At 46.2% G+C, this 22,839-nt stretch overlaps 2 protein-coding genes across 8 annotated transcripts in view; one reads left to right on the top strand and one right to left on the bottom strand.

Annotated features, from left to right (window-relative positions):
• Positions 1 to 6,659, top strand: part of TCTN1 (tectonic family member 1) — a 44,577-nt gene extending 37,918 nt beyond the window's left edge. For 3 of the 6 annotated variants that reach the window (XM_043440809.1, XM_043440800.1, XM_043440817.1), the window contains 5 exons: positions 339 to 424; positions 933 to 1,073; positions 2,764 to 2,926; positions 4,986 to 5,111; positions 5,554 to 6,659. In XM_043440809.1, the coding sequence (XP_043296744.1) occupies positions 339 to 424; positions 933 to 1,073; positions 2,764 to 2,926; positions 4,986 to 5,111; positions 5,554 to 5,697 (660 nt within the window). In that variant the 3' untranslated portion in view covers positions 5,698 to 6,659. The remainder of the gene's footprint in view (positions 1 to 338; positions 425 to 932; positions 1,074 to 2,763; positions 2,927 to 4,985; positions 5,112 to 5,553) is intronic. The other 3 variants (XM_043440771.1, XM_043440788.1, XM_043440779.1) reach the window with 3 other exon arrangements.
• Positions 5,161 to 22,839, bottom strand: part of HVCN1 (hydrogen voltage gated channel 1) — a 32,874-nt gene continuing 15,195 nt past the window's right edge. For both annotated transcript variants that reach the window (XM_043440838.1, XM_043440829.1), the window contains exons 4-8: positions 18,141 to 18,419; positions 13,699 to 13,803; positions 9,739 to 9,970; positions 7,365 to 7,477; positions 5,161 to 7,011 (exon numbers count right to left, since the gene is read on the bottom strand). In XM_043440838.1, coding sequence (XP_043296773.1) covers positions 6,946 to 7,011; positions 7,365 to 7,477; positions 9,739 to 9,970; positions 13,699 to 13,803; positions 18,141 to 18,419 — 795 coding nt within the window. In that variant the 3' untranslated portion in view covers positions 5,161 to 6,945. The remainder of the gene's footprint in view (positions 7,012 to 7,364; positions 7,478 to 9,738; positions 9,971 to 13,698; positions 13,804 to 18,140; positions 18,420 to 22,839) is intronic.

Below are 22,839 nucleotides of genomic sequence, written 5' to 3'. Positions count from 1 at the left end.
ATTAGTGAAAAAAAAAATCTCAAATTAGAAGTATTACTACAACCATTTTTTCGGAACAAAGGGCTCACATATAGCCTGTGGAAGCTTGTCACAAAATCCAGCCAGAGTCCTTGTGTCTTTTCCACTTGGGAATAAGCTTCTCCTCCCTGTGAGCTTGTTCTTATATAGCATGATGTACTCCTACACTCCGCAGATATATTTATAGTTCTGAGTAGGGGGAGAAATCCTTTCATTGGTTGGTAATCCCAGATTTCATTATGAAAACCATTTCATTTTCCCTTTGCCATTTCCTTATTAAAGTGAGAATTACTTGGAGGCATTTCTGCACTGTCTTTCAGCAAAACGCAAAGCCAGTTCCTCTCAGTGGAAACCCTGGTTATGTGGTGGGGCTCCCATTAGTTGCCGGATTCCAGCCTCAGAAGGGATATCCTTTTGGCTCTGTAGAGAAGCCTCATTTCCCTGTCCGCGTGTGTGGGCTGCGCTTCTGATCACTGAGGGTCCTGAGGGCTGGAGAGACTGGCCTCGGCCAGAGCTGCCTTCGGGGGGCTTGGCCTGCACAGCCGGCAGGGGATGGGGTGGGACAGCATGGCCCAGGGACCAGCAGTGTCTTACAGGTAAAACCTTCAGACAGAAGGGTTGACAGATGTTTAGAGGTCTTTGATTTTACACTTAAACTGAGACTGTTAAATTAGTGGTTTGAAAATGTGGAATTAATTTTGAAGGGCCAGTTTCTGAGAGTTTTTCTTCTGAGGCTCTCCTAATCAAGGAAAACAGTTACAACTATTTTCCCTTTTCCTGGGAAATAACTGTCAAAATCCCCAAGGCCTAGAGAAGGGATATTTGGGTCTCACTCAAATCTCATGCCACACACACGACACCATCTCCTAAGAATCTGCTGCTTCAGTACCGGGCAACTCCCTTAACCTGTGAATGTCTGGGATCATTCAGACCACGAATAGATATGGACAACTTACTCTTCTTCGTAGCACAACTGAGCAAGACTGCTTAGCAGTAGAGGGGATCCGGGCCCCAGTATTATTTGGTTACAACATGCAATCTGGCTGTAAACTCAGGTAAGAGAGCAACTTGCTTCTGTTGGAGCCTATTTGCATTGATCAAAAAAACCAAAAACACTCTTATTCTTTCCATTGTTTTCCCTGTGTTCTCCCACTTTATATATATATATAAAATTTTTATTGGAGTATAGTTAATTTACAGTGTTGTGTTAGTTTGAGGTTTGCAGCAAAGTGAGTCATTATACATATATCCCCTCTTTTTAATTTTCCCATATAGGTCATTACAGAGTATTGATTAGAATTCCCTGTGCTATACAGTAGGTCCTTGTTAGTTATCTAGCCCTTCCCATTTTAATCGAACTTCTACATCAGCTGACAAGCTCATTAGCATATTATTAGTGGGTAGCAGCCATAGTAACAATAATTTATTCTACAATGATGTAGTTTCTGGTTTGCCAATTTTAATTCTCATAACCATAAACTATTTGTCATGATTCAAAGGAAAATCATTAAAACTCTTTCTGCTTATCAGATATGGCAGAGTAAAAATATCAAGGCTTTTTATGTTTTATTTATCTTTTTATTGTCAAACATAATGTAAACTGTTGAACAGCTCTGTGGCTTGTTCTAAAGACAGCACTTACTACCTTCATTTTCCCTATCCCAGAGTTCCAGAGGCAATCACTTTCAACTCATGCTTGAGTTTTTGTCCCCAAATCTTTAAATAACCCATATATAATGCTGCTTCTTGATTTTTTTTGTTTTATGGCTTTTGTTTTTATTTTTTTATTCAGGTATAAAGTTGATTTATAGTGTTTCAGGTGCACAGCAAAGTTATTCAGTTATATTCTTTTCAGATTCTTTTCCATTATAGGTTATTATAGCATATTGAATGTAGTTCCCTTTGCTGTCCAGTAGATGCTTGTTTATTTTCTTATGACTTTATTTATTTGAGTTCCCACTATGGGAGATGAAGATTTGGCTCTTTCTTTTTTGGTCCCCTACCCCACAAGCCACTTGCTTCCCATCCTTATATCTCCCCAGGGTATCTACATCATTATTTTGGTTAGACCAAAATTCACCATTTACATTATTCTGATCGTGTTAGACTAGGATTTCTGAAAGGAGGTTCTGTGGGAAATATTTCCATAATGTCAGCAGGGGTAAGTCTGTGGTTTAATATGTTTGGGAAGCGCCAAATTAATGTTCAAAACATGATTCCTTACTAAGTAAGCACTTCTCAGACTCTTTAGTATGTCAGTGTACTTCAGTGGGGACATGGGTATGTAATATTTCCCAAATGTTTGGCCATGGAACCCTTCTTGTACAGAGCTTCTCCATGGAATATAGTTTGGGAAACTTTGTTTTGGATTCATCTCCCTGGCTAACCAAAATTTCACAAAGTGAGAAACACTTTAACTTCAAATAATCCCCTTTTTGGAGAGTGAGAAAAGAAACTAGAGAGAATATGTGTAATGTTGAGGAATGTAAAAATAAAAACACTGCAGGTACAATATTCTATAATCAGAGATATGGGTACTAACACTGTATTAAAGTAAGGTATTTGGCCAATGTAACATAAAGATGGCTAATACCTTGAGACAGATGCCCTTGTTTCTTATTTTTAGTACTTTTTGTGTGCTAGAGAAATGTCATAATTAAACATGACCTTGACATTTATTAAAAAAAAAAAGAAACTGTAGGTTTGAACAGTCACCTCATTTGACCTCATTCTCCTTCCCAAAAGACTGACCAAAGCTCTCACGTGTCGGCTGGTAGCGCAGAAGATGAAGAGCCTGCTAAAGGGTCAGGGCTTCCCAGATTATGTGGCCTCTTTTGGAAATTCCAAGGCCCAGGATGTGCTGGACTGGGTGCCCGTCTATTTCATCACCCAGACATCCCATGTGAAGGTAAATGGGGAGAAGCTGAAGACCACTTTGCTAGTGGTCTCCAGCGTGCACCTGCCCCTCTCACTGTGGGGAGATGGAGGTGGGGGGCACCTATTGAGGGGGTGGTTGGCTGTGGGTGGGAGTTTGGACTTTGTTGTCAGATGGGCCTGGATCTTGAATACTGATTTTGCCTGTAGTTAGCAGCGATTCAGCCAGCAATTTTACGGGTTTGAGCCTCTTTTTCGTCATAGTTGTATTACTGCCCTCAGGGCTTGTTGAGAGTTGAAATCAGGTAACATTTATGGTGCCTAGTGGTCACTCTATAAATGGGGACCACCACCAGTCACCATTCTGTTCCTTGTTGGTGTTATGCAAGGCCTTCTCTAGGTATCATGATATGATAGGTGAAGTGTTAGGACTGTTTCAGTAAGACTTCGTCCCATCTGCAGAGCTGTCCCATCCATTGTTCCCTGGTCTATAAAAGCACTCCACCCATGAGAGCTTTCAATTCTAAAGTTCCCAGAAGAGTTTAATGGAAATTGACATCCTACAAATAGGTTCCAGATCACATGTGGTTCTTCTGCCCACCTTTTTCTTTTGTCTCAGCAGTCAGAGTGTGGGCCGGCCCCTTCAGTGGAGGCGTGCTCTCCATCTTTATCCTTTAATTGCCCGGCTTTTTCTTGTCACCGTTTCTTCAGGCCTCTCATTATCTGCCTAGCACATTTATAGCATGGGGACAATGGGGTGAGGACTAGCTCACTAGCTCCGATCCCACCCTCCCCACTGAGTCCCCACCAGAGACCCGTGATTACTCAGTCCCTGCGGTTCAGCTAAGTCTTGGCTCAGCTTTGCCACCTCAGTGAACCAGGCAGATTGCTTCCAGCTTCTTGCAGATTGGTTAAGATGCCCAGTTGTTACTTCTCCCTCAGAAGGGAAGACATAAGTTGTGGCGGGAGATGCAGCAGCATGGACACAAGCACTGCTGGGGTCTGTGCCAGTCGGGAGCTTAGAGGGCCCGGAGCGGGTTTCATCCCAGCCTTCTAGGCAGAGCCAACACGAGAGCGTCTGCTGGGCTCAGTTGAACCAGCTGCGTGTTGCATCTTCTCCTAATGACAGGATATTCTCAAGGATTTTTGAGCCTGCAAATTTCTTAAGAGACAGTGCTAAGCCAAGGAATTCCACCCTTGCCTTTTTGGCCAGCACCAAATTTAGCAGGTATGCTAGCTTTGCATGCCCCAAAGAAATGTATTTTTAAAAACCTTTCATTGTGGAAAAATTTCACACATACATACACAAAAAGTAGAATACTCCAGTGGAATTCCATCTCCCCATCGGGCAGCTTTAACATGATCACATTTGCCAACTGTAAAACAGGAAAGAGGTCTGGAAGGCCCCCTTCACCCATGTTCCCCTTAGGACTGAGCAAACAAAGACCCTGGGACAGAGGTCTCAGGCCCAGCTCCCGGTGTCCAGGCCTGAACTGGGCAGCTCCGTTGTGCCACCAGTGCCCTCCATTGAGAGTGAGAGTTAACTTCTTTGAAAACTTAAGACAGCGCCTGTGTACCCTGACATAATATCTTAATTGCCAACCTATGAAATCAGATAAGCAAAAAGAAAGGACTTGAATTTCCTCTAAGTACATTTTAACATGATATGCAGTCAGGTTTAATTTCTGACTATTAATAATACTGTATTCCCTTTCCTCCTCCCCCCATGCCAACTCCTTTCCTAAAGAATCTCTGAGGTAGATGTAAATGGGTGGGTGCAGTTAGACCTGTCAGGGCCCTGGAGGGTCCATGGTTGGGGGTACAACTCCCAGGTAATGCTGGTCTCTTTAGAAACAGGAAGGGCTAGAAAAATTATGCTTTAGGTATTAAAATTTTTTTGGAGCATTGAGTACTTTTAAAACACATTCTACTTCTAAGCTGTTTTTATCTGAACTTCTAGAGTCTATTCATTCTCTTGTTCAGAACATTTTGTAATATGGGAAACATTTTATAATTAAAACTCTGAACTGCAGATTAAGTTTGACTTAAGGTTGTATAATACTCAAATTGATTAATGGCATATTATTGTACAGGATTCCTGCCAGCTCCCAGTGGCTCTGACGGTAGAAGTGAGATGGACTAAATACGGATCCTTATTGAACCCACAGGCTAAAATAGTCAATGTAACTGCAAATCTAATTTCATCTTCCTTTCCTGAGGTAGGCCTAATTTTAAAGGTTCAGGTTAAGACACAAGGCCAGACAAAACTCAGCTGTGATAGGTGAAATTTATTATTTTGTAAAAAATAATAATTAAAATTTAAACAATCTGGATTCTTAAAACAATTTAGCAGTCATTGTTTGCTTAAAGGAAAAACCTCCACTGAACAAAGTGGTTTTGTTCACATTTGCATTCTTGTTTAGATTTGATCTTTAAAATCCTTGTCAGAATTGAGTTATGAATGACATCAGTGTGTGAGGGACAACCTGAGTGAAAACTGTCTCTCTTCTCTGAGTTAGTGACTGATGAGCCCTCACGTACCTATCAGATTCATGAACTGACAGCTATTGGGTGAGGAAGGGCATGGAAGCTGTCCCATCTTTGTTATCCTGATAACACACTGGAGGGCAAGGCTTGCATCACTCTGATTTTGTATTACAGACCAACTCAGGAAATGAAAGGACGATTCTTATTTCCACTGCGGTTACTTTTGTGGATGTGTCTGCACCTGCAGAGGCAGGCTTCAGAGCTCGGCCAACCATCAACGCCAGGCTGCCCTTTAATTTCTTCTTCCCATTTGTTTGATGTAAGTCGTTAAGTAAGGAAACTACACCATATCTGCAAAATTCAGCACGTGTGGGGTCCATGGTCCCTCGGAGACATTCTACTTTATTATAACCCTTGAGATTGCCCCTAGACCAGCACATTTCCTCTCCACTCACTTCCCTCCTCTTGTCTCCCTTCGGGAATGTCATTCTACTTGGTCTGACATTAGAAGGGGGCATCATCTGGTCTTAGCCAGTTCCAGTACTCTCAACACATAAGTCGTATATGGAAACCAAGTTGCACCTTTGAGAAGACAAGAGGACAGACCCTCAAGTAGTGCAGGCGTTGAGGGTTTATCCAGTTTATTCATCCCCTGCTTTAAATGTGAGTTATTTTTAAAATATTATTTTTAGTTCAGGTTTTCTTCCTTTTCAGGTCCTGCTGAAATGAGTACAAAAATAGCAAATTGTTTAAAATCATGCGAGTAGAGGACAAGGCCTCACAAGGGGATCTTCCCCCAAATGTCATGTTAATTACAGTAGAGTCTTGGGTCTAATTGCCACTTCTGTACCAGGCACCGGAGCTAGCTTGCTCTCCAGTTAGTGGGCTGGTCTGGGATGCCACCAAGTGATTCCAAGCAGTTGAAGCTGGAAAGGATCTAGTAGGAGGGCCCGAGGGAAGGAGAGAGTCTATTTTATACATTAATTGTACAGTAACTGAGGAAAATGTTGTCAGGTGGCAGAACTAGGTGGAGCCAGCTAAAAGCTGGAGGATGCAGAGGAGGGGGCTAGGTACTCAAGAATGGCCTCCTTGGGGGAAATTGTGGTTAACTATTTAGAACAGCTTGGACATGTAAAAGACTTCTAGAATGTGCTGATAGCTAAGATAGCTTTCTTTTTTGTTTTTCAGAGTGCTCATATGAAAGGATGTACTGATCCCTCAATATACATGTGAAAAGTGAAAACTGTACATTTGATGAGATTAAATTTTATATACGGCTAGTAATTGTCCAGCTTGTTCATTTTCAAGCAAGAGTTAAGTGTTCAACATGAGAAAAATATAGTTTATGATACATTTGTTACACAGTGTGGGGTGGGAGATTCTCAGTCACACCAAGATAAGAAATAGAGCCTCTGAAAGGCTGTGTCCCCCAGAATCCGAGCCGGCAGCAGTGAGGCAAAGCCATCAAACCAGATCTCTCCCCGACATGGCCCCAGAGGGGCGGCTGTCTTCCTCGTCACAAGCCCATGAGGCAGGTCTTCCCTTTGGGCTGGAGAAGGTGTGCGTCTAGTTCACCTCCCCAAGAAGTCCATGCTGTCTCAATAGCTTGTTAAGTCTCTCAATTTCTTGTTCCTGTTATTACAAAAGCAGGCAAATAACCGAATTTACCTTCTGAGCCTCACCAGGCATGTGGCAGTCATGCAGTAAGCCCCAGGCACATACTGGGCCACAGAGCTGAATGAAAACCACACTCCTCATGGAAATCACTCAGGGCCCAACAGCGACAGCAGTGAGGAGAGACACTAGGGGAGGGGGTTCCTGGTGAAGCTGCAGGGGAGGAGGCAGTGCCTGAGCTGAATCTGAAAGGACAAGGAAGGCCTGACCGAGGGAAGAGGGGCTCTGGGCTAACGGCCCCATGAGAGCCGAGGCCTGGCTGGGAGGGAACAATCTGTAAACACAGGGTGTTTTCCCAAGCACCTTCTTACCTTCTCAGAGCAGCTGAATTCAAGGTGCTGGATCTTGGTGGCCAGTTGTATGTTTATCTGTTTTAACCTTAACAGTTGCCGTTCTGAACGTGTCTTAACCGAGATAATTATCCCTGAAAAATAATGGTGAGGGTCTCTATGATACCAATTTCTGATTTAACCACTTGGGAAAAAACTCTGCATTCCTTATAAATGTATACAGTTGGGAAGAGCAGTGAGAAATAAAACAATCATCATGGCTTAAAGGCATCATAACTAGGAGGGTCAGGTTTTTCATTTCTGAGCTGCTCAGTACCCAGCTGAGACATACTTCTTCGGCTTGCCTGGTGTGAGAAATCCTTAAAAATAATCACTGACCAGATGAGGGTTAAGCTCCTTAAGGGACCTTGTTCATAAACGTTCTGCTACTTAGCAGCACTAAGTACAAGTCTGGAAATGCTCAAGCTTGGGGTTGTCACTCTCCCCACTTTCTGCCTCCAGAGCTGTGGCCAGTTTAGTTGTCAGGCACTAACCTGAACCCTGGCTGGGGCAGGGCTCGCCGATGCCCACACCACAGTGGGGACAGAGCTCCCCGATGCCCACACCACAGGGGGGACAGGGCTCCCCGATGCCCACACCGCAGCGGGGACAGGGCTCCCCGATGCCCACACCGCAGGGGGGACAGGGCTCCCCGATGCCCACACCGCAGCGGGGACAGGGCTCCCCGATGCCCACACCGCAGGGGGGACAGGGCTCCCCGATGCCCACACCGCAGGGGGGACAGGGCTCCCCGATGCCCACACCGCAGCGGGGACAGGGCTCCCCGATGCCCACACCGCAGCGGGGACAGGGCTCCCCGATGCCCACACCACAGTGGGGATGAGGCCTCAAAGCCTGTGCTGCAGTGGGGCTATTCTGCCCCCTTCCAAGTGTGAGTGACCGAGTCTGGACCGTCACCCACGTGTGTGGTGCCCACTAGGCCTGGAAGCAGCCATTCCTGGTTCACAGTGTTCCTGGCTGTCCCACTGAGTCTGGTTTAGCCTATGTTCACTCACACTGAAATCTTAGAGCAGTGTAATAATGGGCAGTAGCCAGTCCTCCTACACCTCGCAGCAATTTTTTTTTTTTAGGCAAAATGAACACTTCTCACAACAGTGTGATGTGAAGAGTACTGGGTAGTAGCTGGTTCATGAGTCATTGATAGTCTGTCACAGTCTAGCTACCTCACATAACCTTTGCACAGAGTATGTTTCTGTCTGAAAAAAATCAGTCGGCATAAGCATCCTCCACGTTATCTGAATAGCTTCCTTTATTTCCTTTGACAGAATCCAAATAAATGTTCTTAATAGGCTTTACTCTAAATCACTAGATCTGAACTGGCAGGTTCCAAAGCCCGTGTGCTCGACAGAGCCACTGCACAGGCCCTTACCCTGCCGGGCGGTACCCAACAAAGGAAGCGTCTTGGGACTCACTGCGCCTGGCAGGGGACGGGCCTGCCTCCAGCAGGCCTCACTGTTGCTCACTTGGTCTCCTGACAACCACCCACAGCCCATCGGCTTGGGCCCTAGTCTAGGGATTCCAAAACCTGCTGGACACCGATCACCTGGGAGTGCTTCGCGAACAGACACCCGGCCTGGGCTCCTCCGCACCAGACTCGCCACTTAGAGCGCTGAGGGTGATTCTGACGTGGTAGGTCCACAGACAGGCGTTCACTGACGGCTGAACCTCTGACCAGTCACTGAGTCCACATAAAATCACAACACAAACAGCTTCTCTGAAACAGAGGCTCCCCACACCCGCAGGGAGTGTGTGAGGAACAGGACATGTGCCTAAAATCCGGGAAAGCGGTGTTTCCCCCAGCGAGTTCTCCAGAGCCAGAGTCTACAGCAGGCTGACAGGTGTTATTTCCTCCCAAAGTGTCAACTTGGAAAACACTGGCCATTCTCAGAGCCTTCATCGTGCTCACTCGTGTTGTGATTTTCCGCAAGCTGGCAGAATCTAATGCAGTGTTTCTCAGCTTCCTTGCTCCCCTCCCTGATGGTGTCCCTCCCAGGGTGGGACGGGGTTTGATAAAACTCTCTTTAGGAAACACCTCGTGAGGAAAAAAAGTACTTTGGGAACAGATCAGGGATTGGTCTATAACCCTTTCTATTAACATCCTTCATTAATCATGAAAACAGAGCCTAAAGGAGAAGGGTCCTTCCTCTCAGGGCACATGTCCTGGTGTCAATTTGTAACTACAGGTGGCAGTGGGACACCAAAGCAGACCACTTCATGTTTCTCTTGGTTGCCAGGAGAAGGACCGGGGGCTCTGTGCCCCTTCCAGGCTCTACCCACTGTCCCACCCCCCACCCCCCAACCCCAGCGCCCCCACTCAGGAGCGCAGGGGACATACCATTGATGATCCGGGCCACCCGCCACAGCCGGAGCAGGATCAGCAGTCCTAGAGCCTCGAACTCATGCTCCCGGAACAGGAGGACGATGTCGAGGATGAAGGAAATCACCACCACGATGGCGTCCAGGATTTCAAACTTGTGGTGAAAGAACTCCAAGCGGAAGACAAATATCTTAAAGAAAATCTCCATCATGAAAAAGGTGAGGATGGCAAGGCTCATGTAGTGGAACACCTGAGGGGGAGAGAAGACACGTGAGAGTGGCTCGTGTGGCTGAGGTGGTTCCCACGGGTGAGCCAGCTTTGAATGCACCTGCCCAGTCACCAGAGAGAATCCATTCCCCTGACCAATCCCACATTCCCGCCAGCACCAGGCACTGGTTTCGGGCTCTGACCGTAGCTGGGAACATCACAGATATTGCTCTCTGAAGGGCAAATGGGGCAGTGGCAGAACTGAAAACATCCACCATGCCCTTTGGCCCAGCAGCTCCACTGCTAGGAATTTATCATACAGCTAAGTTCACATGTGCACAAAGACAGTAAGGATATTTACTGCAGCACCATTTGCAGAACAGACGATTTTCTACATTATTTGTAGAACAACAGAAATGTTCATTAGACTAGGGTCCTTTTAAAAGCATTACAATAATAAAAATAAATGGAAAAAAAGAAAAAAAAATAAAAGCATTACAGTACCTCCCCATGGAGTAGTACACAGTTGTTCAAAAGACCAAGGCTGATTCATAAGTATTTACTAGAAATGATCACCAAGGTGGATGATAAGTGAAGAGAGTTCCCAGATCTAGATTTATAAATACTAGTCATCACTAAAGGAACCATTTCCATTCTGGGGCAGGGAAAGTATGAAGAGAGCTGAGACATCATCCTGGCCCAGAAAGCAAGAAATACTCAAAGGCAAGAGTCTTGTCAAAAGGACAGAGCAGTCAGCTCAAAGAGGCTCACAGTGACCAAATCTGGGACCATTTGAAACTGAACACTGAAAAGAAGGCTGTGTTCTTGTGATACACGCTAAGAAAGGCAATGCCAAAGAATGCTCAAACTATCACACAACTGCACTCATTTCACACCTAGCAATGCTCAAAATTCTCCAAGCCAGGCTTCAACAGTACGTGAACCGTGAACTTCCAGATGTTCAAGCTGGATTTAAAAAAGGCAGAGGAACCAGAGATCAAATTGCCAACATCCATTGGCTCATTGAAAAAGCAAGAGAGTTCCAGAAAAACATCTACTTCTGCTTTATTGACTATGCTAAAGCCTTTGACTGTGTGGATCAGAACAAACTGTGGAAAATTCTTGAAGAGATGGCTATATGAAACCACCGGACCTGCGTCCTCAGAAATCTGTATTCAGGTCAAGAAGCAACAGTTAGAACCCGACATGGAACAACAGACTGGTTCCAAATCGGGAAAAGAGTATGTCAAGGCTGTATTTTGTCACCCTGCTTATTTAACTTATATGCGGAGTACATCATGCAAAATGCCGGGCTGGATAAAGCACAAGCTGGAATCAAGATTGCTGGGAGAAATATCAATAACCTCAGATATGCAGACACCACCCTTACAGCAGAAAGCGAAGAACTAAAGAGCCTCTTGATGAAAGTGAAAGAGGAGAGTGAAAAAGTTGGCTTAAAGCTCAACATTCAGAAAACTAAGATCATGGCATCTGATCCCATCACTTCATGGCAAATAGATGGGGAAACAATGGAAACAGTGGCAGACTTTATTTTGGGGGGCTCCAAAATCACTGCAGATGGTGATTGCAGCCATAAAATTAAAAGACGCTTGCTCCTTGGAAGAAAAGCTATGACCAACCTAGACAGCATATTAAAAAGCAGAGACATTACTTTGCCAAAGGTCAGTCTAGTCAGAGCTATGGTTTTTCCAGTAGTCATGTATGGATGTGAGAGTTGGACTATTAAGAAAGCTGAGCACCGAAGAATTGATGCTTTTGAACTGTGGTGTTGGAGAAGACTCTTGAGAGTTCCTTGGACTGCAAGGAGATCCAACCAGTCCATCCTAAGGAGATCAGTCCTGAGTATTCATTGGAAGGAATGAATTCATTGGAGTATTCATTGGAAGGATGCTGAAGCTGAAACTCTAATATTTTGGCCACCTGATGCAAAGAGCTGACTTCATTTGAAAAGGCCCTGACGCTGGGAAAGATTGAAGGCAGGAACAGAAGGGGACGACAGAGGATAAGATGGTTGGATGGCATCACTGGCTCAACAGACATGAGTTTGAGTAAGCTCTGGGAGTTGGTGATGGATAGGAAAGCCTGTGTGCTGCAGTCCATGGGGTCACAAAGAGTCTGACACAACGGAGCAATTGAACTGAACTGATAAAATGATACTGACTAGTTGATGTAGAAGGAAAGGCAGAATTAGAAATCACTGATTTGCAAGCCAGTGTGTTCACAGACTCACACAATGATCATCGATGGATGCTAACTGGGGAAGCAGTTTGTATGATATTCAAGTGTCACCGTGTGGATCATTTACAACTGCAAAGGGAAAAGTGTCCCTGGACAGTGGAACAGCTCAGCATTTACAACCTGAATCAAGTGATCCAGCAGACTAATAGCGGGTCCCTGGCCCAAGGTGCCATGAGATTTAAAAATAAATAAAAAATAGCCCACCCTTGAAGAACTCTTGTTTTTTGAGCCTCTTGACCTAACTTGTGTTATACAGGAAACAGAATAAAGCAACAGGGTGGCTCAGATGGTAAAGAGTCCACCTGCAATGCGGGAGACCTGGGTTTGATCCCTGGGTTGGGAAGATCCCCTGGAGAAGGGAAAGGCTACTCACTCCAGTATTCTGGCCTGGAGAATTCCATGGACTGTATTGTCCTTGGGGCACAAAGAGTTGGACACAACTGAGTGACTTTAAAGGAGCTCAAATATAATGTCAGAAATCTAGTTTGGAAAAAAAAATGCACCATGAAAGAGGAAATTTGAATGAAAACTGGTTATTAGATACTATGGAATTATAACTTTTTTAAGTGTAATAATGCTATTATGGTTCTACAGGAGAAAAACCTCATTCTTAGGCATTGTTGAAGTACTCAGGGATGAAGTGTCACGATGTCTAACTTTCAAACGGTCAAAAATATATGAGCATGTTTGTGTGTATGTGTATAAAGAAAGCAAATACAGAAAAATGTATATTTGCCATTTTTCATAATAAAAAGTAAAGAAAAAAGGCACAAGACAGTGAACATAGGTGGTAAGTTACTGATTCTATTAAACAGTAGAGCGAGAGAAAAGATTATCCATCTACCGGAGGACTCAAGTGTCACAGAAGAGAACGTTAACGGCTGCCTTGGTCAAAGGGGCCACGAGTAGGAAGGAGGTTTAATGTTTTCTTCCTGTCCTCTTGCCGGTTGAAAAGACACTGATGCACAGTCCACTGAATTTTTTTTCAAAGGGTGTGGTGAAATGTTTTTAAGCCCCTGGCCTTCACCCAGTTACTGGTGATAGGGACACAGGGTGCATTTCCAGTGCACCCACTGCCCTCTGGATGACTGTTTGGGATGGGCCAGGCAGTAACTGTGAATCAGGGACTGAATGGTGGGCGCGTCCCCCAGTGGCTCCAAGCACAGGGACCACGTCAGCATGTTGACAGGAGGACAAACAGCCTGTCCTCCTCTGGGGAATGGGAAGGAATCCTTCTCCTGGCTTGAGAATCAGTGACAGACTCCAGCTCTGTCTTGGACAGCTCAAGATGCAAGCCTGTAAGCCATCAAGTGACCTGAGGTCTCCTGCTTGTAGGGAACTCATGTCTACAACTGGGAAAGGAAGACATGTGCTCTGCTCTTTGACTGAAAGCACCCCATCAAACTACTCTCAGAGAAGCCCTGGGTGATTCTCTGCGGGTGCTGCTCCCTCCGCCCACCCTCAGTGCAGGTAACAAGAGTGAACCGTGTTAAAGGGCTGTGGACACACTACCCTGGGGGCATAGTTATTCTTGTCGGGCTGGATGATCTTCAGGTCCAGAACGAGCTCGGCAAGCACCAGGAGGGCGTCCAGGACGACCAGGCAGATGATGATAACCTGTGGACCGAGGGAAGAAGCAAGAAACCATGAGACCTAAACAGGGACCTTCCTTCCATCTCTAAGGGCTGTTAACACCTGGATGTCAAGGATGGGAGACCAGTTGCCCACAGCAGCTCCAGTGCCTTGCAGGAGGCCTGCTGGGGGCCAGCTCCTCTCACAGGGGCCCCTCCTTCCAGCCTGGCGCCGTGCCTGTCCTAAAGCCTCCGTGCAGCTCACTGACTGACCCTCGGTCACCACTGGTCTTTCTCGTAACTCGGAAGCTCACTGCTTCTCAGCATCTCTCGAACCAAACTGCTAATTCCTAGATGGCAAAAAATAAGTAGTAATGTTTTTTAAAGCTTTTGTGTTTCTAGTTCTGGGAACTGCTGCTTGCCTGGGTACACCCAGAACAGAGGCACAATAAATAAAACATCCAGCCTCAGAGAGCTAAGTCGCGGGAGGATCTCTAGTGATGCCTCCTCCATGCAGCTGGGTTAGGGTGACGTCCACTGTGCCCGTCAAACAGCTTCAGACTGGAGACCTGAGGTGCCCACCCTAACCCCCATGTGCTCACTGCAGGGGGAGGGTAGAGTTCGTTCTGGGTGTCCTGGGAAACAGAGAGGAGCTGAGGGAAAGACAATCTCATGGGTTTTGTGACCTGCTGGAGCGGGGAGCTGGCAGGGGCGGGACCAGGGTGAAGTAAGTGGGTGGTCTCACCGATGGCGGTGGGGGTGGTCATGGTGATGAAGGTGGGGATGATGGTGAATTGGATAGTAGAGGTGGGGTGGAGGTGATGGCATCTGGGGAGACCACAGGGATGACGTGGGAGTGGTGGAAATGGCAGCAACAGGAGGAACCCCAAGTGGGGGGTTCCTCTTTTTTCCCTTGACCCTTGTGTGACCTCTTTCTTCCCTTGAACATACTAGACTGTCACTTCCCTGGGGGCCTTGCCTCTTACACTGTCAGGCAGATAGATCTTGACCGCTGAGAATTAGTCTGCCATTATCTTGGCAGTTTCTGCAGTTTCAGGTCGCAATTGAACCAGTTCAGGCCTATAAAGAATGGACTATTAAACCTTTTGACCATTTCGATCTGTAACAATTATGTCACTAATTAAAGTATTTGATGACATGGTTTATTGTTGAAAATTGTATGGCAAAGTGCTCTGTAATGAAATATTCACACAAATCCGAATTCAGTAGCTTAATGAAGACTCAAGCCTCAGACAGCATCTTTCCTTTTTTCCTCCGTCCCTCCCTCCCTCCCTCCCTCTTTGGTTTCATGTTGGAGCTAAAGGGATCTAAGAGCTTGTCTGGTCTAGAACCAAGGCACAGAGATATTAAAAACAGACTGGATATTCAGTCGTAAAAAGGAATGAAGCACTGATGTACGCTACAGTGTGGATGAACCTAGAAAACATTATGCTAAGTGAGAGAAGCCAAACACAAACGGTCACACACATTGTAGGATTCCATTTACATGAAATGTCCGGTATAGGCAAAAAGCAGGTTAGGGTTTGTCGGGGACTGGGGGTTACTGTCTAATGGGTACTAGATCTCTTTGGGGCGATGGAAGTGTTCTGGAACTAGATAGTGGTGATGGCTGCACAACATCATTGTACTAAATAAATGCCACTGAATTATCCACTTTAAAATGATTAATTTGATCATAAAATGATTTAATTAATTAATTTTAATTTCACCTCAGTTTTAAAAAGTGATCGAGAGACAGACCCAGGGTCACAAAACTACAGTGCCTGGGTCCCAACCCTGGCCTCTATGAAGTGACTGACTCCTAAGGTTCTGAATCCACCAGTTCACAAAGCAGGACTAGTTCTGAGGGGAGCCACATCACAAGGAAAAACGCTGAGAATTCAGGGAAGTGGGTTAATTCCAGGTCCTCACTGGAAGACAGCCACCCAAGCAGCGGCACCCTGAGGGGCAGGGTGTAGCGGGCTGTGGGGCGGCCAGTCCTGGGCCAGCTCCCCCGTTAGCCTGGACCTTGGGCACAGCTCTCAGCTCTGCCGTGCCTTGGCGTTAGCTCTAACAAGCTTCAGTGTCCTTGCAGGGGAGACGGGACTCGGCTGCATTTCCCACCCCGACTGACAATGGCAGCATCGAGTGAGATCAAGTGTGATGTGCGCTCAGCAGACGGCCTGGCCACAGCCAGCAGGTGATAAAAGTGAGGCTCCTCCTGGCCTTCCTGGCCATGGTCCCCTGCCTGTCTGTAGCTACCACGGAGGCCTGACTCACCCCAAGTTCTCTCCTTTGGTTGGTTGTGCCATCCTGTGAGAAGTGACAACAGTCAACTATATAAGTCACCTTGGTCACCTCAGACCATGGGAACAGGTGGAGACTGCACCCAAGAGAGGGGATTCCAGAACCTTCCTGTATGTGGATTCTATCTGCAGAGATCAAACCCTTGAACCCTTACTCCCTACCCTGAGGCAGCCCCCCTGTTTCCACTCCAGGCCCCTCTACAAACTGCTCACGTCACTGCCTCCCCACCACACACTCGGGACACTGAAGGCTGCCCACTGCCAGCGGGTGGACTTCCAGTGCCTTCTTTCCACTGCTGGATACACACAAGCCCTGTGGACCCTTCTCAATTCCTCCAATGCTGAAGACTCTTTCCTCCCTCGGGCCCTTTGCAAACATGGCCCCTCTGCCTGGGAAGCTCCTCCCTTCCCATCCACAGACCGCACTCCTGCCCAGCCTCGTGGTGTTAGGTGAAGTATCACCTGCTCTGCCTCACATCCTCAGTCGGGTCTCCCCAACCCTGAGGATCTCTCAAAGCCACTTCCCCTCTTTGTTTCCCTGCAGAAGGCTTCTCTCCACTTGTATCCAGCATCTGTCTGATTTCTGGAATGCCCGCCTCTCCACGGAGCATCCATCCTCTGCAAGTGAGGGCAGGGATGTGTCCACCACGCTCACTGCCATGACCCCAGTGATAGCAGAAGCTAAGATTCGTGACTGTTGAGTGAATGAATAAACACCTCTCCTCTGCTCTTCCCCAGAGCCACGTGGCCTGGGGGGCCCAGTCAGGAGAGGGGGGACCTCCCCAGGGCTCCCCTTGCAGCTGGGAGGAAGCTGGCTCCTTCTTTCTGCTCCTGAAATTGAGGGTTTGGGATTTCAACCCCAACAACATAATACCATGTTTCCTCTTCTGGCAGAGCTACAGAGGAAAGCGCTGAGCTGCCAGGAGTGCTGGGTTGCCTGCTTTGTTTCTGTAAGTCACACGAGAGTGAAAAAAAAAAAGACCAAAATAATTTCTTCTCTTTTACCCTGGAGCAAAGTCAGTGATGGGAGAGGCAAGGGCTGCTTCTCTCTACTTTCAGAAGGGACACCATCTCCAGGGAGGAGCTGGGTTATCATGGTTGAAGAGGGGTAACCTGCAGCAGGGGCCCCCAAAGAGTTCCATTCAGGGACTGGGCTGACAAGGAGCCTCCCACTTTCTGCTGGGTCTCAGAACATGCTTGCGACACCTGCTCACCCACGCTGGGGTGGCGGGATGGGGTTCAGACAGGGCTGGCCAGACTCCACTCACGTTGGGACTGATACTGAACCCTGTAGGAAGTCCTATTCCTTCTGCTACTCTTTGAAGTCTGCGTCTCCCTCTCAGGGCCTCCCCATAACCACGCCTGGAGATTGGTGGTGGGCTGGTTACTCCAGGCAGATATTTTCAGCATCACTTCACAAGAGACTACCCCTCCTCAATTTATCCTTTCATTTCCTTTGTGTGTGTAGGGGGTAAATTTTGCATAACTTAACATTTAACATTGCAAAACTTAACATTTTTACTCCTTTAAGGTTGGCATAAAGTTCAGAGGCCTTAAGCACATTGACAAGGTTGTTCAACCATCACTGGTGTCTAGTTCTAGAACATTTTCGTTACCTCAACCGGAAACTACATCCATTGCGCAGTCACTCCCCCCTTCCATTCCCTCTATTCTGCTGTCTCTGTGGATGTATGTATTCGAGACATTTCACATAAATGGGATTATAAGACATGTGGCCTTCTGGGTCTGGCTTCTTCCACTTAGGATCATGTTGTCAAGGGGCATCCACACTATAGCATGTGTCAGTGCTCCATTCCTTTCTATAGCTGAGTAGGGGTGAATCACATTTTGTTTAATGTATTCATCAGGTGATGAATTTTTAATTGACTTTTGGATTAGGACTTACCCTGCCCCTGACAACAGGGGACCTGCCCTGCACAAGATCGATCGATCGGCGCTGGGTAGATATCTGCGGAGTGGAGGAACTGGTGACAGAGATGGGTCCCCCACCTGACCTCGTGACTTTGGGCTGATGGCTCTGCCCCACCCAAGGTATTTTGGGCCTCTGCCCACCTACCTGAAACCTGTGGGCGCTGAAGAGCTTCCTCAAAGTGGTCCTGAAGTCTAGGCGGGGCCTGGGCACAGGGGCCGGGGCCGGGGTGGGGTCAGTGGTTCTGCCCTCCTCGGCCGAGGCTGCAGTGGGCGGCGGCTGCTCTTCTTCCTCCTCCTCCTCCTCATTCTCCCACTTCTTGTAGTTGATGTTCCAGGCGTGGTAGTCATCCCCGACGACGGTGAAGTGTTTCAAGAACTTGCTCATCCTCTCGGCGGGAGCCACCCTGGCCCTGCGTGTGACTGCCTGAAGAAAGGGGGACAGAGAACGAGCGCTCAGGCAGCCTGTCCGTCAGTCTCCGGGGGGAGCAGAGCCCCCTGGGCCGGCCCGGGGTGAAGACTGTCCAGCGCTTAGAGCACCGTGCGAGCGCAGACCGTGAGGTCACAGTGGTTTTTCGTGCATTTATTTTTGGAATCCAGGGTCTCAGCGCCGGTGAGGCAACAGGAAACCCCAGACTCCGTCAGGCCTGCCACTGTGGTCCGGTTGGCAGTAACCAACAGGAGAGGTACTGCCGCCCAGTCGCAAAACACCCACCACGGGCCCGCATGTAAATACCGGAAGACCCAATAGCAGCGCTTGGTTCAGAGACATCACAAACGAAAAACCCAGAGGTGAGAGTTGGTAGGGGAGGGAAAGGGCAAAGGCAGAAGTAAAAGTGCCCAAAGTTTCACACAAAAGCGAAGCCACCCTCGCCACCGATGTGTCCTAGAAAGGTCTGGGCAGCAAGTGGATTTTTCCTAAGTTCAGCCAGTGCTGTTTTAAATAATTATAGACAGTTGTTTAAAGACCGATGACTTCAAAGTAAAAAAGCAAATAAGCTTTCCACTCCTTTACCCAACTTACCCTCCCAGACATCAAATTTTTTCTAAAGTTCAATAATGAAAACTTTCAAGTATGGTTAAGAGAAGAGGCAATATGATCAGCATAACAGGAAAAGAGAGCCCCAAACAGACCCAGGTCACTGTGAGAACCTGGATGTGATGGCAATGGCAGTCCAGATCAGTGTGAAAACACTGGAGAAGTTAGGACACTTGGCTTTTCCAACAAGGGGGAAAAAAAATCCTACCTCACACCAAACAGAGAATAAATTTCACTTGTATTAATCTATATAAATGCATTTAAAAGAACTTTAAAAGTCTAAAAACAAAATACAGACAAGTATCAGTACTGTGAAGGATTGCTTAAATAAGACAAAAAACACAAAATAAATCAATAAACCTGACTCACCAAAGCTAAAAATGTTTGTCTCTCACACACATACACAACCTGTACAAAGTAAGACACATCACAGACTGGGAGTAAATATTTGCAATGCATTTAATAGACAAAGATTCTAGCATCCAGAATATAGAAAGAAATCTTACCCAAAAAAGACAACTCCATGGAAAACTAGTTAATGGATATTACCAGTCAGGTCACATGAGAGGAAACCCAGATAGCCAAGACAGTCAACTTCACTAATATTTGGGAAAAGGTGAATTGAAGTAACAATCACACACCTTTTCATTCCTCATATTGGCAAGAATTTTAAAATCTACAATGGCAAACAGTGAATGTGTGAAGCAATGGGGGTCTCTTGAACCCTGAAGGTAGGAACAGACAGTGGCACCACTATTTTTCCAAGCAATCTGGTATTGTTTTATCAAGTTGAAATTATACTAGTTAATGATCTAGTAATCCCACCCCGAGATAGGTTTCAAAGAGAAACTCGCCCACATGTACTCAAATCAGTGACATGTTCAAGAACGTTCACTGCAAACGTTCACCTAAATGGTAGGAGATAGAGAAATGAATTTTCTCTGTTCATGTGATGGAATTTTATACAGCAGTTAAAATGAATGAACCATGTCTCTGTGTATCACTGATGACATCCATGTGTACCCCCTCAGCAGTACTGAACACAGAAAGATCCCTCCCTTTCTTCAAAAACTTCCTTCACTGGCTTCTCAAATTCCACTTTCTGAGTCTCCTGCTACCTCAATGGCTACCAAATACTACCATGTATTGTTTTTGGAATGTGTGAAAATGTGAGCATAAACATACAAAAGAATGAAATTTCTGTTTCTGACCAATGACACGGTAACTGGTATAAACAACTACACCAGTTAGAGTACCTGCCATGAGACTAGATAAAATATAACTCTAAACCTGGGTAAAATGTATGAAATGTACTGTGATCCTTGAGAGAAGAGAAACAAATAAGATGAGCCCCACAATCACTCTAGCTTTCTGCCTGGAGGTACTTTTTGGACTGTGGAGACAAAGATTATAGTTCAGGGTTATTGAACTTTACTTCCTCAGGAATTTGCATGGCAAGGTACCAAAGAAAAGGAAGCAGTGCAGAGAGAAAACACTCCAAGTATTGGACTTAGGCTGAGTCCTAAACTTCACATGTGCAGAGCAAGACTCCATGAAACAGGACAAAATATAACTTTCAGGGGAAAACAAAACATAAAAAAACTCTTAGGGAACTGTGAGCTGAACAACTACCAGAGATTTACATAGGTCTGGGTTGGGAGATCTGTGAGTTTCAAACAGTGAGAGTAGAGAGATCTTATTGAATACTCTTGAGTATTCAGTGGAAATTCCAGAAAAGCCATGCCTTATATATAGACCTAATCTAGCCCTCCAGTCAGGGCTACCTTAGACCTATCCCAACTAAGCTTAAAAATAAGACTTTTAAAAAGATTATGCTTATTTCTAAGTAAATTAACTGCCTCTTGGAACAAAACTCAGTCCTCTATTGAAGAAGACAGCAAAATACTCTCAACAACATAACATTCATAATGTCCAACATATAATAAAAAATTACCAGACAGATAAATAAGCAGGAAAATGTGGTCATAAACCAATAAAACATCAGCTTATTAGCTCAAAAGGGATGGAGACAACGAAATTAGCCAACAAAGGTTTGAAAATAGTTACTTATATATATGTTCAAGGATTTCAAGGAAAACATGAACTTAATGAGGGAACAAATGGAGAATCTCAAGAGAAAAATGGAAACTATAAAAAATCCAAATGGATATTCTAGAATTGAAAAACACATATATGAAATGAAAAATCACTGGATGGGCTTAATAGCTGATTAGATGCTGCAGAAGAAAATATCGGGGAACTTAAAGATAAAAAACTGAAACTACCCAGTGGAAGCAAGACGAGAAAAAAGGCTAGGGCTAAAAAAAAAGAACAGAGCTTCAGGGACATTAAGTTCCTAATATACATGTACCTGGAGTACCAAAAAGAGAAGAGAGGGAAAATATTTGGAGAAATAACACCTGGAAAAAATCTCCAAATTTAATGGAAAAATACAAACATATAGGTCCAAGATTCTGAGTCCCCAGAGTACCACGTGACACCTGACCTAGCGCAGAAGCCCATCAAGTGCCTGTTGGTGGAGGGCCCTGGTGCCTCCAATTACTGGGTTCTCAAGGCTGGCCAAGGATCAGGCCCACAGCCAACCTGAATCTTTCTGGGTGGTTAGTGGCCATGATCCCCTCCACCAAAACACTTCATCTGGCAGATAGAAACCTCTTGCACTAATTCTCAGCATGGTGGGAACCTCAGGGTGTGCTACAAAAACCATATTCATATTTTATACAGAAAACATTTTTTGAAACTTTGCATCCAGTAAAGAAGCAACTTTCAGTAATTTGGAATGAAAATATGGCACCCAGCAGAGCAGAAAACAACTCTAGTTTTAAGTCAAAAATTCGTCATGCCAGAAGCAGCAAAATTCCAGAAAAGACAAAGATCATGAAAACATTGTGAGCCTCGGCAGCTTCACCACCCACCCTGGACTCTCCGCTCTCGGCATCCGCCCCCCGCCCCGCCCCCGACCTTGCCCAGGCAGATGGAAGGACCCACTCAGCGAGTTGCGGGGACCACCAGCCTTAGTGCCAGGAGCAGACCCTCTGTAAGTACCCGCTGGTATTATTATTCCTCAATAAGAAACACTCTCACCTCCACTCCTCCGACTTCTTCATCACCTGTGGATATCTCAGTTCACTGGTTACTGGTCCCAAACTGTCTGTCTCTGCAACCCCATGTGTTTAGTCATATGGACTGAAAGATTCCTTTTCTGGCTGAAGCCAGATTTAGTTGCTTCTATCATGTGCAATCCGGAGAACCTAGACCAGTGGAGTCCTTGGCACTGAACTGTCCCCACTTCTCCTGCATTAACCCTTGCCGTCCCAGTATATTCTGGCTCTGCTCTCTCTGGGTCACTGTTCTGTATCAAAGCCCACGACTGTGGTTCCCACCCGGACTGGGCTGTATCCTCTCACAGTGTGGACTTGGTTCTGTTTGACAATCTTGCCTCCTCTTGATTCTTCTCCCATCTCTGGCTGCTCTTCCCGTACCACGTCCCTGCCCCCACACCACCGCAAGTCCTCGAGTCCCTGACCCCGAGCTTGCCCTGGCACAGGGCCACTCCCCACTTCGGTGGTCTCTGCACATCTGTGTTCTCGAGGCTGCTCAGGTGTCAATCAGTCTCCAGCCTGCCATCTGATATCCTGCCAGGTCATTAGTCTGCTGTCATCCAAACTGAACTAATTTCTTTTCTTTCCCCCCAAATCTACTTCCCCTTCCACACTGGCCTAGGTCATGGAGTCACATCCACCCTGCCGCTCAAGTCCAGAACTGATCACTCTTGGCTCCGATCTCT

Source organism: Cervus canadensis, chromosome 1 (genome assembly GCF_019320065.1).
Source record: "Cervus canadensis isolate Bull #8, Minnesota chromosome 1, ASM1932006v1, whole genome shotgun sequence".
Classification (NCBI taxonomy): Eukaryota; Metazoa; Chordata; class Mammalia; order Artiodactyla; family Cervidae; genus Cervus; species Cervus canadensis.
Note: the sequence above shows the minus strand (reverse complement) of the source record. Positions and strands in the feature narration are given on the sequence as shown.